Genomic DNA, 16,877 nt, shown 5'->3' with positions numbered 1-16,877 from the left:
TACAAATTGGGGAAGGACGATGATCATGGTTTGAGACCAAGAGTGGAGTTAAGCAAGGAAGTGCACTGTCTCCACTACTATTCATCACTGTTATGGATACTTATAATGAAGAACGCCAAGAAGAAGTCAGATGATTTGGGTATAAAATGTGTTCCAAAATTGTTGAATTTCTAACAAAAACACAGACAAATAAAAGTTCCTTGGAAGTCACTAGATGAAGTCAATAAAGATGCATTTGCCTTTGCTGATGACATCATGATGTGGGGTGAAACTGAAGAGGAAGTACAGATCAGACTTGATGAATGTAAATCTCAGAAATATAACCTCAACATCAGCAAGACCAAGACAGTGGTGATGGCAGTCAACGAAGATGGAGAACCAGCAAGTGTAAAACTAGGAGACCACCAGCTAGAGTGTGTGGACAGTTTTCCTTACCTTGAAAGTGTAATCTCCAGTGATAATTTGGTCAGAAATTAAATCACCAACGGAGTGCAAAAAGAATCTGAATTCTACCAACAAGTAAGATCACTCTTATGGGGTGACTTGATTCCAAAACTAGCCAAACTGATGATGTTTAGTAGCTATTTCATACCAATATGGACCTATGGTATTAAAACATGTACCCTCAGAAAAAGAGAATCAACTAGGCTGCAAGCATCAGAGATTAAATTTCTTAGATCCATCATCCAGAAGACCAAGATGGACAAGTTAAGGAATGAGGAGATGAGGAAAGAAGCCAGAATAAAGACAACCCTATTAGATCAATTGGGCATCTAGACTTCTACGGTATGGGCATGTGATGAGAATGGAGCCAACTACAGTCAAAATAAATTTTGAATGACAGGTGGATGGGAAAAGACCTCAAGGAAGACCTTGAACCTGATGGATGGACTTGACTAAGACTGATGTAGTGACCTGAGGATGGACCGTGGATGATGTTCTCCATGAACACGTGTATTTGGACAGGATAAAGTGGAAGAGACTCATTACGGGTACCCGGGAAACTGGAACTGTCAAATGATGATGATGATGATGATGATGATGATGGAAGTTGAATGATCAATAAGCAGTATATTTACAAATTCAGTGCATATGTAGTCCAGGTGGGAATGTGAGTGAGTGCGCAGGGGGAGGAGGGAGGAGGGGGGAGGGGGAGGGAGGGGGGAGGACAGAAGAGGGAATAAAACCTGATTTCTGACAGAACCATTTATTGGTTTTGCAACATGACAATGCACCTGCTCATACTTCACTATGACTGCTCATGAATATTTGGCCAAAAACAATACTGTAATAATGCTCTAGCCTTCATACTTGCCCCATGTGTATCTAAAAAATAATGAAAACCTTAAAGGACCATCACAATAAATGCCCAGATTTGCTTACAGATGCATCACTGCAGGGGCTAAAGTTATTCCAAAGTTCAAGTTACACAAATGTTTCAGGGATTAGAAAAATCACTGGCATAAGTGTACAACTTCTTGTTGGGACTATTTTAAAGGGGGATAACACTGATGTAGACAAATAAGCAGATTTCACTCCAAAAACTTTCCATTAGTTTTTCAACAAACCTCGTATAGGTTGCTGCTCAAGTTAGACAAAGGACTTGCCGGATAAAGTATCATCGTCCACAGTACAATTAATGCAGTGTACACGTGTGCGTGGTGGCGCAGGGTGCTGCAACTTCCCCCAGTGTACCTCTGCCACACATTACACATTTGGCAGTATTTTTACAGGATGTGCGAGTGTACTGCTAGTGCTGCATTTCGTTCAATATACAGGGCCTTACACTGACAATCTCGCAGCTCATCTAGATCTCTGATAAGCACTCCACACGATCAAATGTAAGGAGAACTGAACTGGTAAGCACTAACTCGTTATCCCTCTTCTCCATGCCCTCTTCACTAATGCTGTCAAGCAGCTGGATGGTAATACCTCCACACTAGTGATGTAGTGTTTGTTGGACCTCCACGTAAATGGGTATCTGTGGCAATTAGCGAGGACACAAGTCCATTGGACATGCAGTTGTTTTCAGTCCTGGTTGAATAACAAACAGATTTAATTTAACAAAAACCTGCCATTTTCCTGTGTGTGACACTACTGTGCAATGAGTTGTAACTGGAAGATTTGTCAATTCCTTGGCTTCAGCCAATTTCTATTTGATTGGGCGATCGTTTTGGTGTACACGATGCAATTTTATCCACCCCACAATTCCCAGCATCTCCGATGCCAAACTCCTTTCTTCTAGAGATCCCCCACATGAGGATACTGAGCCACTTTAGATGATTTTTCATAGCTCTGGCCACACCTCCTGGATACCAGGTAGAGGGACCAATTGCTAATTTTGAAAGTGAAAGCTCAGGCAATCATCCCTCCACAGTCCCAACCTTTACTAATGGGTATGTGAGCCATACCTGTCAACGTAGGTGCTGGGAATTATGCTTTACACTGTCACCCTCAATGCGCCCGATGCAGGAGGAAGAGAGGTGAAAAGCAGAACCTCACACTCTGACACAGAGTGAGAAAATAAAAAGACAGTGAATGAGAAAAGAACAGATAGACATCCTGCACATAAAAATAGTATGTTGTAGAGTCAGAAGTGAGCAAGAAGGACCTAGAGTCAAAGATGAAGATAGAAGATGGGACCTGGCACGCGAAAGAGGGAGTGACACCAGTACAAGCTGGGGACGCAGTGGGCACCGACTACTTGCTCGCCAGAATGGCCCTTCTTATGGAAACGAAAGCAAGTGGCAACAAAGATCATTTTATGCACTCGAGGACTCACCTGAAAGTCTCATTCGGGACAGTGAAGAGAATGTTATGACATTTACCGAGGGACCAGGAGGCAACCGACTGAAGATCAACACAGTATTAATCTTAAAGCTGGTGACTTCAGCTACAAACAAAACATAACAACCAATGTTCTACTAGTGAGTAAGACATTTCATTAAACAATAAATTTAGTTCACAATTTTCTATCTTTTTAATAAATTAATTACTTTGTACAGTCTCCCATAAGTCCAACCCCTCGTCCAAGTCGTGGGAGATGGGCAACGGCACAAAGTAGGGGACTACCTATAGGGGCGATGTACAGCGGGGACTTCGTGTGCCCCAGGACCGCTACGGTAGCTGGGAAGGCCCTATGGGAACCCTGAAACGTGACGGCTAATGGGGCTCTGGTGAAGCTGCGATAGGCCTAGCAAGCCAGTAGTGGATAAATCAACTGCTTTTAAAAAGGGAACATGCCTCGGATCACGGAACGGATTTAAAGGAAACCGACCAAGCAATGGAAAAGGATTACGAGATGATTTACGACTGGGCACCTTAAACGTAAGGACTCTAACTGGGAAGTTAGAAGAAATTGTAGAAATGATGGAAAGGAGGAAATTGGACATCTTGGGACTTGCTGAGACTAGGTGGAGAGTAGTTGGTGAAAAACCACTAAGTAAAGGATGTAAACTGTACTGGATAGGGAATGAGAGGGGAAGAAATGGAGTGGCAATAGTGGTCAGAGAGGGTCTGCAGGAGGAGGTGGAAGGTATCAATGATCGAATGATAAAAGCCAGAGTACGAGTGAAAGGAAAAAGCATTGAAATCATCCAAGCATATGCCCCACAGGTGGGGTGTACAAAAAAGGAGAAGGAGGAATTTGAAGATGACATGCAAAAGCAGCTAAATGGAGATAATCAGATTATAATAGGGGACCTCAATGCACATGTTGGCACAGACAGGAAAGGATTCGAGGAGATAATGGGACCAGAGGGCTGGGGGAACCGAAATAGAGAAGGAAAATTGTTGCTGGAATTCTGCAAGAGGAATGGGCTGGCGATCGCAAATTCCTGGTACAAGAAGAGAAGTAGCCACAAAATAACTTGGTACAGTGGAGACTGGTCCCAAACTTCAGTAGTAGACTATGTACTAGTGATAGGCAGATGATGAGCAGCCTCACAGATGTTAAGGTCATTCCATCTGAGGCCTTAGACAGTGACCATCGGCTGTTGGTAGCCACCCTGAGAGAGAAAAAAGATAGGAGGGCAACAGATATACAGGAGAAAAGGTTGAAGACATGGATGCTGAAAGAGGATGAACGGAGGACCCAGTACCAGATACTGATCAGGAAGAAGCTGCCAAAGGAAGATCAGAGAACAGTGGAAGAAGAATGGGGAGATTTTAAGAGGGCTCTAGTTGAGGCAGCTGAGACTGTGTGTGGAAGAACTAGCACAAAAAGGAGAAGTAAGGAAACCCCATGGTGGAACAACATATGTCAAGAGGCAGTACTTCGAAAGAACAAAGCCTTCAGAGAATGGTTCCAGACCCGAACAGAGGAAGCTAGGGTAAAATATAAGGAAAGCAAGAAAGCGGCACAGACCATAGTAAGGGCGGAGAAGAAGAAGTGGATGGAAAAATGGACAAGAATGTTAGAAGAGGACAGTGAAGGGAACAAAAAAGTACTTTACACCATGGTAAGAAATAAGAGGAACGACAGAAGCGAGTGCCTGAGGATCATGGATAATAATGGAAGAGTTGTGGAGGAAATGCATGAGCTCAAAAAGATTTGGAAGGAGTACTTTGAAGATCTGTTGAATGCCGCCAAGCGGGTAACTAACAGCGATGGAGAGCCTAAGGCAGCAGACGATTATAATAGTGGGGAAATTGATGATCTAACTTGGAATGAAGTGGAAGAAGCCATAAAGAGGATGAAAGGGGGCAAGGCACCAGGTTGGGACGAAGTAACAGTGGATATGATACGAGCAGCAGGAGAAGTAGGAACCCAGTGGCTATACAGAGTGCTGAGGGTGGTGTGGAAGGAGAACAGAATTCCTGAGGATTGGAAGAAAGGAATTATAGTCCCGATCTTCAAGAAAGGGGATAAAAGGAGAGGTGAGAACTACAGAGGAATCACCCTGCTATGCCACTGTGGAAAAATCTATGAAAAGATCCTGGAGAAGAGAATAAGAAGCAGTATTGAAAGTAGACTGCAAGAGGAGCAGTACGGTTTCAGACCGGGAAGATCAACAACGGACCTCATATTTGCGGTAAGGCAACTGCAGGAAAGGCACTATGAGTACGGGAAGGACTTAATCATGGCCTTTTTAGATATTGAGAAGGCGTATGACAGTATCTGTAGGGACAAGCTCTGGGACGTGCTGAACGCAAAAGGGATAGATGAAGAGATAACACGAATAGTCAGAAAAATGTATGAGGGAAGTGAGAGTTGTGTGAAAGTGGGGAGGGAACGTACTGCATGGATCAAGCTGGAAAATGAGCTGCGACAGGGAAGTGCACTTTCGCCTTTATTGTTTATTATTGTTATGGATGAAATCCTACAGCAAGTATCAGATGCAATTGGAGATCATAAAATGAAAGCAGTGCTTTTTGCCGATGACCTGATGTTATGGGGAAATTGCGAGAAGGAGGTGCAAGAGCAGTTAGATGCATGGGAGGCAACGGCAGCACAATATGGAATGCATTTCTCTGCAAAGAAAAGTGAAATAATTGTCACAACAAGGAAGAAGAATAGGCCAAATGTGGATATAACTTGTGGAGGGGAAAAACTACAAGTGGTAGAGAACTTCAAGTACCTGGGAAGCATGATTGAAAGTAAGGGGGGAAATGCAATGGAAATAAATGAAAGGTGCAGAAAAGCAGGGCAGTTCTACAAATGCATTAGGGGGCTTATTTGGAGCAAGGAGGTGCCACAGAAATCCAAGGCAATTATATACCGAACCTACTTTGTCGCCATATTGGCATACGGAAGTGAGACATGGGTAATGCACAAAAGCGACAAAAGTAGAATACAGGCTAGTGAAATGAAGTTCCAGAGGAGCAGGTTGAGTGTAACAAGACGAGACAGATTGCGAAATGTGTATGTGAGGGAAAGACTAAAGGAGGAACCAGTACAGGACAGGATAGAAAAATCAAGACTGCAGTGGTATGGACACGTGAAGAGAATGGATGAGGGAAGAATTCCAAAGAGGATGTTTGATCTGCAACTGGAGGGGAAGAGGCCCAGAGGAAGACCAAGAGATAGATGGGTGAAGGGAGTGAAGGAATGTGTGACGAGAAGAGGAGAGAACTGGACGAAGGTGGAAGAGGGAGAATGGTGGAAAGACAGACAAAACACGGTGGAGAGGCTTGTGTTCCCGACAGACCCAGCCAGTGGCTGGAAACTGTCCAAGATGATGATGATGATGATGATGAATTACTTTGTTCAAGTGATTAGTTATTTCAATGGGTGCAGAACAGAAAGGATGACATGCCAGTCGATTTTAGGACTAACGACGTTGCTGACTGCTCATTTGTTTTTTTCAATACTTTAAACTTTATTTTTAAGGTGCAATGAGGTATTTTTAAAAGTAAGCTCCTTTTTTACATTATAAAAACCACACATATTTGTTGAAACAATTTTATTATTACACAAAAGCATGTAGCTTAATCTAATTTTGAACATAATTTGTACCAACATTATTGCACTTACAATAATCAGCAAGTAATTTACAAACTCCATTCCAATAAAAATCTGCCATTCAATTTGTCACTGATTGCTAAATGATTGTTTTGATATCACCACAGGTGCTGGGACACTGGCCATCTAAGTACTTGATTACAGTAACCACTCCAGAGTTTTTTGAAGTGTATACAGATAGCCGCTCTCACTTTGCCTGCAACATGTAACTAGTGGATTGAGTAGCTCGTTAACTGTTGTTGCCAGTTCCAAGCCTGGGTAAAGGAGGGTAGCGTCAGGAAGGGGGTGTGGCCAAAAAAAACTGCCAAAACCAAAACAATGATGTATACTTCTCAAAGTAAATGTTCCGGAGCAATAGTATTCCAATCAGATCTTGGGGGAAGACGTTTTGTGAAGAATCCAACAAAAGAAGAGGGCACAAAAGAAGCAATGAAGTGTAAAATCAGAGTCAGAACTTTAAACATTGGGACATTGAAGGGAAAGAGTCGAGAGGTTGTAGACATGGTGCAAAGAAGGAAGGTAAATATCCTGTGCTTACAAGAGACTAGGTGGAAGGGTGAGAAAGCCAAACTATTGGCAGAAGGATACAAGCTGTTCTATAGCAGTGCAGACAAAGAGTCCAGAAATGGAGTAGGGATTATTGTGGATAAAGATCTAAAAGAGGAAGTCTGTAGAGTGGACAGAATCAATGACAGAATCATGAGCGTAAAATCATATAAAATATTAGAGGAGACGTCATCACAGTTCTAAGTGTGTATGCACCCCAGACAGGGTGTTCAGAGGAAATGAAGGATGAAGTCTGGAAAATCCTAGATGGAGTAACAATGGAAATACCAGACAATGAAAGGGTGATAATTGCGAGAGATTTAAAAGGACATGTTGGTAAGAGGAGGAGTGGGGAAGATAGAATTCACGGTGGATGGAGCTACGGAGAAAGAAATGCAGCAGGGCACAAGATTGCAGAATACACTGTACCTTCTGACCTAATGATCGCCAATACCTACCTTCAATCGTACAGGAGCGGAGACCATAAAAGTCAGACAGACTACTTGTTGTCCAGAAGGAAACACATAAAGGAAATAAAGCATACCAAGGTTATTTACAGCGAACATGTGGCTGCGTAACACAAACTTGTAGTGGCCAATTGTGAAATGGTAGTGGAGAAAAGACATAAATGTACCACGCAAGGAGAACAAATAAGAAAGTGGTGGAAACAGAAAGAAGAGGCGTTGTGAGAAAAATTCAAGGAAACAGTATTAAGAGAAGGAGTGGTGGAGTTATTATAGCAATCTAATTACAAAAGCTGGAAAAGAAGTGCTGGGTGAAACACAGAAAAGGGACCACCAGAAGATAAGGAGGCATGGTGGTGGAATGAGGAGGTTCAGAAAGCGATACAAGCGAAGAAAGATGCATAAAAAACAATGGACTTAACAGGAAGACAGGAGGATAGGGAAGCCTACAAGACCGCAAAAAAGATGACAGAACGAGCAGTGGCAAAAGCAAAGGCTGAGGCAATGGAAGAGGCATATGAAGGGCTGGCAAGAAGACAGGACGGCAGGCAACTCCTGTGGATTGCTAAAGCAAGAGATACGGTGACTGAGGACATAACATCAATGAGGCAGATAAAGAATCAGGTGTAGTAGTATACGACCTTGAGAAAATCCTGAATAGGTGGTGGAAGTACTTTGAAAGGCAACTGAATGAGGAAAATGTGCGAGAGAAGTATGAGGATGGAGATATAAATGACAGAATGACCCAAAGTATCTGTAGGGAAGAAGTCGAGCACGCAATGAAGTAAATGAAAAATGGGAAGGCCCTAGGGGCAGACCAAATCCCAATAGAAGTATGGAGAAGTCTGGGAGAACAGAGAACTGATATTCTCTGGGATCTAATGCAGAAGATCTGGAAAGGAGGAAGAATGCTGCATGCATGGAGAAGAAAAATACTGGTTCCCATATATAAGGGGAAAGGGGATATCCCAAACCGTGACTATTATAGAGGGATAAAACTGATGTCCCAAACAATGAAGATCTGGGAAAGGATAACTGAGAAGTTGCATCTAGAAACTGAAGTACGTGAAGATCAGTTTGGAGTTATGCAAGGAAGAGGAACAACCGATGCAATATTTGCACTAAGGCACAGAGAAGTACAAGCTGAACTGCATATAGCCTTTATCGATCTTGAGAAGGCATATGATAGAGTGCTGAGGCAAAAAGTATGGAGATGTCTTAGAAGTAAATGCCTGCCAGAAAAATATATCAGGCTGGTAGAAGACATGTTTGAAGGTGCAATGACACAAGTCAGCAGCAGTGCAGGTGCAACAAAGGCATTTCCAGTGAGAGCAGGACTACATCAGGGATCGGCTCTCAGCCCATATCTCTTTGACCTTGTCATGGATGTACTAGTCAAAGATGTGAGAAAAGAGGCACCTTTGAGCATGATGTTTGCCGATGATATTGTAATCTGTGAATCCACCCAGTAGGCACTTCAAGACAAGCTTGACCAGTGAAGAAAAGCTCTAGAGGAAAGGGGAATGAGAATTAGCAGGATGAAAACAGAGTATATTTGTACAAAGGATGCCAAAGATCTATGTATTAACCTGCAAGGAGAACAACTGATGCTGGTCAATAAATTTAAATACCTGGGCTCTTACATGCAAAGTGATGGAGGACTGGAGGATACAGCACAGGATAAACAGTGGATGGATGAATTGGAGGAAACTGAACTGAGTACTGTGTGATAAGAAGGTTAGCTGCAGAATGAAAGGAAAGCTTTACAAGTCTGTGGTGAGGCTACGATGCTGTGTAGCGCAGAAACTTGGCCCATTACAAAAACCCAAGAGAAAAAGATGGAAGTAGCAGAAATGAGAATGTTAAGGTGGATGAGTGGAGTGACAAGAAAGGATAGACTAAGGAATGACTACATCAGGGGAACAGTGAAAGTGAGGCCCATAGCGAAGAAGATCCAAGAAAGTGGGCTAAGATGGCCTGGACATGTGATGTGCAGAGAAGAGGGGAGTACTGCGTGGGAAGAAGAGTTGAAGACCTAAAAATCAAAGGATCAAGGAGAAGAGAAAAACTGAAACTGAGATGGAAATACACAGTAGCAGGGGACCTAGGGGAGGAAGGGTGGCTCAGAGGAGAAGCACTGGATAGGCATCTATTGAAGAGAAGGATCCAGCTAAGCAACGCCGGCCCCACATGATGTGGGAAAAGGATGAGATGATGATGATGATGATAGTCACTCTCACGAAACAAAGAAATCCCTTGACTAATCTATCTCTGCCTTTAGCTTTGGATTGATCAACATAGTTTCTTCAGGTTTCACAATACATCTCAGAACTGATTTTGTCACACTGAATCAGAAGTTACTTAAGCAAACAACATCTCCTGCCTATCCCAGAACACAGAGCATATGATCTTTTGGGCTGAAATTATTTATGTGAACTTCATTTTCTTTCATGATGTTGAATACCAGCATTCTGTGCATTTATAATTTAAAAATTAAGGTTTCCATCAGAGATGAATGTAATGTTTTTATTAGTGACTAATTTTGAACATTTTCATTCATTCTCAAACCATTACCTACATTAGAAGGCACCATGTTATTAACAAAATGTGAAATCCAAAATTTCAAACATTCTGTGTGCACTGATTAATGATGTGTAATCACTCTTTTCTGGCGTACCTGCACTTGTAATAGTCCACTATACATAATACACTTGTTTTTACATCATATCAAAATAACAAATGTTTTCTAACTGCGTTACAAGTGTCTTGGTACATTTAAAATTAAATTTGCATCTTTAGTTGTTCAGGCAAAAAAAAATTACAGGTGTCTTCAGTTATTTATTATGTGTTCAAATGCTCTGTGTCTCCAGAGAGCATAGTGTGATAACTAAATACATAGATACCACTTTGATGAATGTCTCAGATATTATTGCACTATTTCATAATTTACTGATATGTCATCAGGTAACTGCTTTACTCAAAGTTGATCAAATATTATTCACGCTGTGAGACAAATTAGGTACAAGACATAGCAATAAAATTAGTGGGCTAATTAGTAATCTACATACTATATCTACATGGCTACTCTGAAGTTCACATCAGTGCCTGGCAGACGGTTCATCAAACCACCTTCACATTATTTATCTATTATTCCACTCTCAAACAGCGTGTGGAAAAAATGAACAGCTGTATCTGTCTGCCTGGACTCTGATTTCCCTTATTTTATTACAATGATCATTTCTCCCTAGTTAGAATGGTGTCAACAAAATATTTTCTAAATCGAGGAGGAAGTTAGTGACTGAAATTTCCTGAGGAGATACCACCGCAGTAAAAATGTCTTTGTTTTAATGATTTCCATCTCAAATCCTAAAGTGTGTCCATGACACTCTCCCCCCTATTTCTCGATAATATAAAATGTGCTGCCCTTCTTTGAAGTTTCTGATGTACTCAGCTAATCCTATCTGGTAAGGATCCCACAATGTGCAGCAGCACTCCAAAAGACGGACAAGTGTAGACTAGGCAGACTCTTTAGTAGATCTTTTACTACTTCTATGTACTACCAACAACACACAGTCTTTGATTCACCTTATCTACAACATTTTCTATTTGTTCTTTCCGATTTAAGTTGCTCGTAATTGTAATTCCTATGGATTTAGCTGAATTTACGACCTTTAGATATGATTGATTTATCACGTAACTGAAGTTTAATGGAAACCTATTAGCGCTCATTTGGATGACCTCACACTTATCATTATTTAGGGTCAGTTGCCAATTTTCACACCATACAGATATCTTAATTAAATTGTTTTGCAATTCATTTCTATTTTTTGATGACTCTACTACACAATAAACGACAGCATCATCTGCAAACAACCTAGTTCAGAGTAGTTGCTAAATCATTTAGATACATACAGAGCAGCAGAAGGCCTATTACACTACCCTGGAGAATGCCATAAATCAATTCTGATTTCCTTGATGACTTTCCGTCAGTTACTATGAACTGTGACCTCTTTGACAGGAAACCATTAATCCAGTCGCACAACTGAGATAATATTCCATAAGCAGGCAATTTATCAGATACAGTGTCAAAAGCCTTCTGGAAATCTAGAAGTAGGAATAAATTTGAAATCCCTTGTCAATAGCACTCAACACTTTGTGTGAGTAAAGAGTTAGTTATGTTTCACAAGAATGTTTTTTCCTTTTTTAAATGCATGTTGACTATGTGTCAATAGACCATTCTCCATTCTCTTCGAGGCAAATCATAATGATAATGATTTTAGATGAGGGGCACTCAACATCGTGGTCATCAGTGCCCTGACAAAAAGTTGGCATGCCTATCTCATAAAAGGAGGGGGAGGGGGGGGGGGGGGGGGGGGGGGGGGAATCGATGCTCTCCCCATGAGCGGATCAGTTTATAATGCATTAAAGTCTGTCTCCCTTCCCCACCAATTTAAGAGTGAGGCCTGACAGTTCACAAAATTTCATCACTCTTGCAATGACTGAGGACATTCTCTTTCTGGGATCTATCTGTATAAACTATGATAAAACTGTGGTATCCATTTAAAATGGAAGAAAACAAAGTTGAGAAATGCAATCTGGAATATAAGTTTTCTTCTATCATGCCAAGCTTAAAATCACTTTGAGTCTCTGAAGACACCAAGGCAGCAACACGCTGCATCTCTGGCTGTATATTCAGAGGCCTGATAGATCCAGATCCTTGAGACAGTCAGTAGCATGTAACCCCAACGGCTCGGTCACAGAGGGCCGATTACTGAACCACTGTTCAGAGTTGGGTTAGCTCACTGCACTAAATGCCAATGACAGATTACGCAATGACTTTGAGTGCCTGTCGAGCTAGAAAAATACATTGCCGATGCACCTGCCCATCTTTCCCCACTACTCTCTTTTTCGCTCCTTTTTCCCCCCACCTCTCTGCCCCATAACCTCCTGACGCTGTGCCTGTTGGCATTCTAGTCCTTGTACACTCTGCCACACAGCATTCATCTCTCTCTACCCGTACCCTACTATCCCTTCCCCTCCCCTGCCTCTCCAGATTCCTGCTTGCATCCCATTTTATAGTTGCATTCTCAACTGAGATATGCTAGAGGAGGCAGTAATGTGTGCACGAGGTGTGATAGCTTGCGTATATGAACGGTGTGTGTTTTTCTTTTGCTGATGACAGCTGTGGCCAAACCTTTATGCAAGTGTCTTTTAACTGTGCCTGACTGCAGCTTAACATGTCTTCTTTAAGTAGCAATCTATCTTTTCCTACATTGTTGATATTCCTACCTGCAGTTTCCATTTGAAATTAGACTCAAGTGTTCTTTGAACCTTTCAGCAATTGTATAATTCCAGTTGGGAGGTCAGTAAAAGGATCCAATTATTATTTTATTTACAAATGTTATAGCGATATTCCTAGATCTATGGTCTTCCTGTGTTCAACCTGCAACCTTTGAGACTAAAGACAATGACGCACTAGACACAGAACAAACTCAAACTCACTGTTTTACTAATAGGATAGTAAACCTAGTCAATATAGAATTTTCTAAAGAGGAAGAGCCTTTATTAAAAAAAGGTATGAAATATATTCTCACTGTACATATAACAGAAAGTAACATAGCTAATATGACAGCTGACATAAAAACAGCATGCACACAAATGAAAATGACACATGTAGAAAAGCAGAGATAGCAGTCAAGGCTAACAAACTGATTATGAAAGAAACACAGAAGACAAACAGAAATTAAATGCACAAGAATACTAAACTTATTGCCAGTGTTAATACTAAATTTAAAGAAAACAAAGCAATAACAGTCAGGGCTGACAAAGGTAGAGCTATAGTCATAGCTACAGAAAATCACTATACAGATTTTTGTAGACAATGAAATTGCAGAAGTTGACAGAGACTGACTGAAATTGTTTCATGCCTCCCTCATGAAAAATGTTAAAAGTATGCAATTTCTGTTAATTCCACATGAGAAAGACTAATTAACATGAATCCCACACTCCCTCCAGCCAATGCCTTCATAAAATTCTACAAAGAGAGCAAAAGTATGTACATGATTATTGATGGAAGAGAGGCTCCAATGACAGAACTGAAAAGGTTGTTGTGTAAAAAACTAGTGAGCTCACACAGATTTCCAATGAACTATAGTGTACCTAGTAGTGTAGTGACCTGCAAATCACTGACAGCATGCTACTAGCATCATTTGACACAGTAGACCTATATCCTAAAGCACAAATAGATGAAACTTTAAAAATAATAAGAAGAGATTTAACACACTATGGCAATGTGGGAAAGGACAAAATAATACAATTCCTCGAACTACTGGAATTTAGATTGAGTTTTAATTCCTTTGAATTCAGTGAGAAAGTGTACCGACAGAAGCATGATTTGGTGATGGGCAGCTGCCCCCCTGGGACATATTTATCAATAATATAGAGACAGCAGTGTTTCAGAATAGCTCACTCCTGACAAAGAAGATAGTTACTGTGTGCACAAACTTTATACAGATGATACATTCGTTGTAATAAAGGGAATGGGAAAGGGATCTTATTGACTTTTAACCAGCAGTATTGCAGTATTACACACACAATGTAAAATCCAAGATGGAATGTAACAACATTATGAAAAGGATAGTTGGTACTCACCATGTAGCGGAGATGCTGAGTTGCAAATAGTCACAACAAAAAGACTGTCACAAAACGAGCTTTTGTAAAACAAGGTCTTTGTCGAAAACGAAAACGAAACACACACACACACACACACACACACACACACACACACACACACACAATGACCACAATCTCTGGCAGCTGAAGCCACATATAGAAGAAAAAATTATTACACTGAAATATTATGGCTGTACTATGGAAAAGTTAGTGCACACTTTCCTTAAGCAGTACAAAACAGCATTTGAACAGCAGGTCAATTAAGGTTTAAAGTAAAACATGAAAATGTAAAGAATGAAAAAAGTATTTAGCATCTGGTGTATTTGATGTGTACAGAATACAATGTGGAACATGCAATCGTTTCTATACAAGCCAAACTGGTCGGAATTTTATAAGTAGATACAAGAAAGACATCAGCCAAACAAAAAGACTGCTTTTGGGCCATCATTTCTGAAGCACAAAACATACTGCATGTGATACTGAAAATACTATGAAAAATTTACACACAGCACCCACAGGAATGAATTTAGAGATATCCAAAGTGTGGGAAATATATAATGTGGAAGATAAAGGAGGCAGACAAACTGGTGAACAAACAGTCTGAATTTCGAATTTAAATATTAATGATACACGATTCAGTAAATCAGTTAACTGGTGACATATCAGCAAATTGTGAAATAGTGGAACAATGTCTGAGACCTTTATTGATGCTGTATTTAGTTATAACATTACGATCTCTGGAGAGACAGAGTATATGAACACACAATAAACAACTAAAGATGACTGTCAAAATTTTATGCATAAACAACTAAAGATGCAAATTGAATTTTAAATGTACCAAGACAATTGTAGTACAATCAATCATCATTTGTTATTTCGATCTAATGTAAAAACAAATGCAGGTACACCATAAATGAAATATTACACTACTGTAATCAGTGCCCACAAAATGTTTGAAAATTTTGAATTTCACATCTTGTTAATAGCCTTGTGCCTTCTAATGTATGTAATGGTTTGAGATTGAATGAAAATGTTTGAAGCTAGTCACTAATAAAAATATTACATGCAACTCTGATAGAAACCTTAATTAATAAATTACGAATATACTGAGTTGTTGATCCTTATACCAATGCAATATAGGAATTACTTAAATTCCATGGGTTGTCGTTTCAATTCTGTCCACCATATTTTGTGTTCAACAACAATTTAGCTTAGAAATTCATTAGCTCTAGTACAGTATCACTCAAGGAAATTCAAAGCACTGGCCACTAGACTGCTTTTGAGGTAGTATCAGTATTCTGTAAATATTTCACAAACACCACTTCCTGGTACTTGAGGAATAGTAACATCTGTTTTTGTGTACCTTTGCGTCAAATAACTACACCGAGTAGTTAGTGATGATAGAGGGTTGCCCTTTTGCGCTCCATCTTTAAGATTAGCACAGTCATCTTCAAGTCATCTAACCCATTTCTTTACCAATCCCTTGCTCAGAGAAAACTCCATAAGTTCACAAACTTGCTGGTGAATTTTGCTGGCTTTCATGTCTTCTACACACAGAAAATGCATCACTGTATATTTCATAATCAATAGGACTTTCAATTAATGAGGGTATTTTAAATAAGCACAAACAAATGTAAATACAAAGAAAAGATTCTCTTATGACGTTTGTGGGTAACCAACAGATGCAGGTACATAGCACCAGCAGCAATATCTAGAGATGGTACTCACTTGAAAAAAGATGCCTACTACCTTATTTACCATTCTCAGAGTTGCAAAACAACAAAATCAAATTAGACACACGAGTATTTATACAAGATTTTCACCTTTGAACACTCCGTCTTGGTCAATTCCAGCCTCATCTAAACCCTGTGCATTGATAAAACGTACTCTTATAACTCCTTTCAGTGCTTGTGATGGAAGCATAGCTAGCTGCCTGTATCCATCCTCAACAATTCGAGATCTGTGAAAAGTAAAATGATTCCCCTATTAGTTAAATAAATTATCACATTTAGAAAATAAAGTACATCAAAACAAAATATTCATAAAACTATTGGAACACACCGAATTATGCCATCTTTTTGACCAACAACTGAACTGTCATCCATACGATCTTCTTCTTATTTTCTTATTCTGTGGCTCTACAGGTTCATTCTATATCACTCATCTGTGCCAAATGGCTCATCCATCTAGATTTGGTAAATTTCTCACGACTGTACTTCCTCCACCTTCCTCTTTCACAGGTCGGTCCAGTGATTCTTCGAACCATTTTTCCCTCAAAGACATCTAACATACTATCTTTTGAGTTTAATGACCAAGTTTCCGAGGCATATGTAAGCACTGGTCTCATAAGTGTTTTGTAAACAGTTAATTTGGTAATACAAGTTCCCTGACGTAAACAATTTTTAATGCAAAATAGGCTATGCTACTGTTATTAATGTCTATTTAATTTTGTAAGAGGTGTCATTCGAGTAGGTGGTGGTCGACTGCGGATATTTAAACTCCTTCACTCTCTCAAAGTGTAGCTGCCCAAAGTATTGAGGGTAACATGTTGTCCTTACATGCTTTCCCAGGAGGCATACACTGAGGTGACAGTGTCTACAGTGTGCTGAGGATACCAAATTTCAAGCATTATCTCTTACCGCAAACAACAGATTGCCAGACAGCCTTCACTTAACGACCACGAGTAGGGGCATTTGCGAAGAATTGTCAGCATTTTTAGATGAGCGGTACTG

At 40.3% G+C, this 16,877-nt stretch overlaps 1 protein-coding gene across 2 annotated transcripts in view; it reads right to left on the bottom strand.

The window, feature by feature from the left end:
• LOC126460849 (ubiquitin-protein ligase E3B) overlaps positions 1 to 16,877 on the bottom strand; it is a 297,274-nt gene that overhangs the window by 118,334 nt on the left and 162,063 nt on the right. For both annotated transcript variants that reach the window (XM_050095948.1, XM_050095949.1), the window contains exon 11: positions 15,969 to 16,105. In XM_050095948.1, coding sequence (XP_049951905.1) covers positions 15,969 to 16,105 — 137 coding nt within the window. The remainder of the gene's footprint in view (positions 1 to 15,968; positions 16,106 to 16,877) is intronic.

The sequence above is a fragment of the Schistocerca serialis genome, chromosome 1 (genome assembly GCF_023864345.2).
Source record: "Schistocerca serialis cubense isolate TAMUIC-IGC-003099 chromosome 1, iqSchSeri2.2, whole genome shotgun sequence".
Classification (NCBI taxonomy): Eukaryota; Metazoa; Arthropoda; class Insecta; order Orthoptera; family Acrididae; genus Schistocerca; species Schistocerca serialis.
Note: the sequence above shows the minus strand (reverse complement) of the source record. Positions and strands in the feature narration are given on the sequence as shown.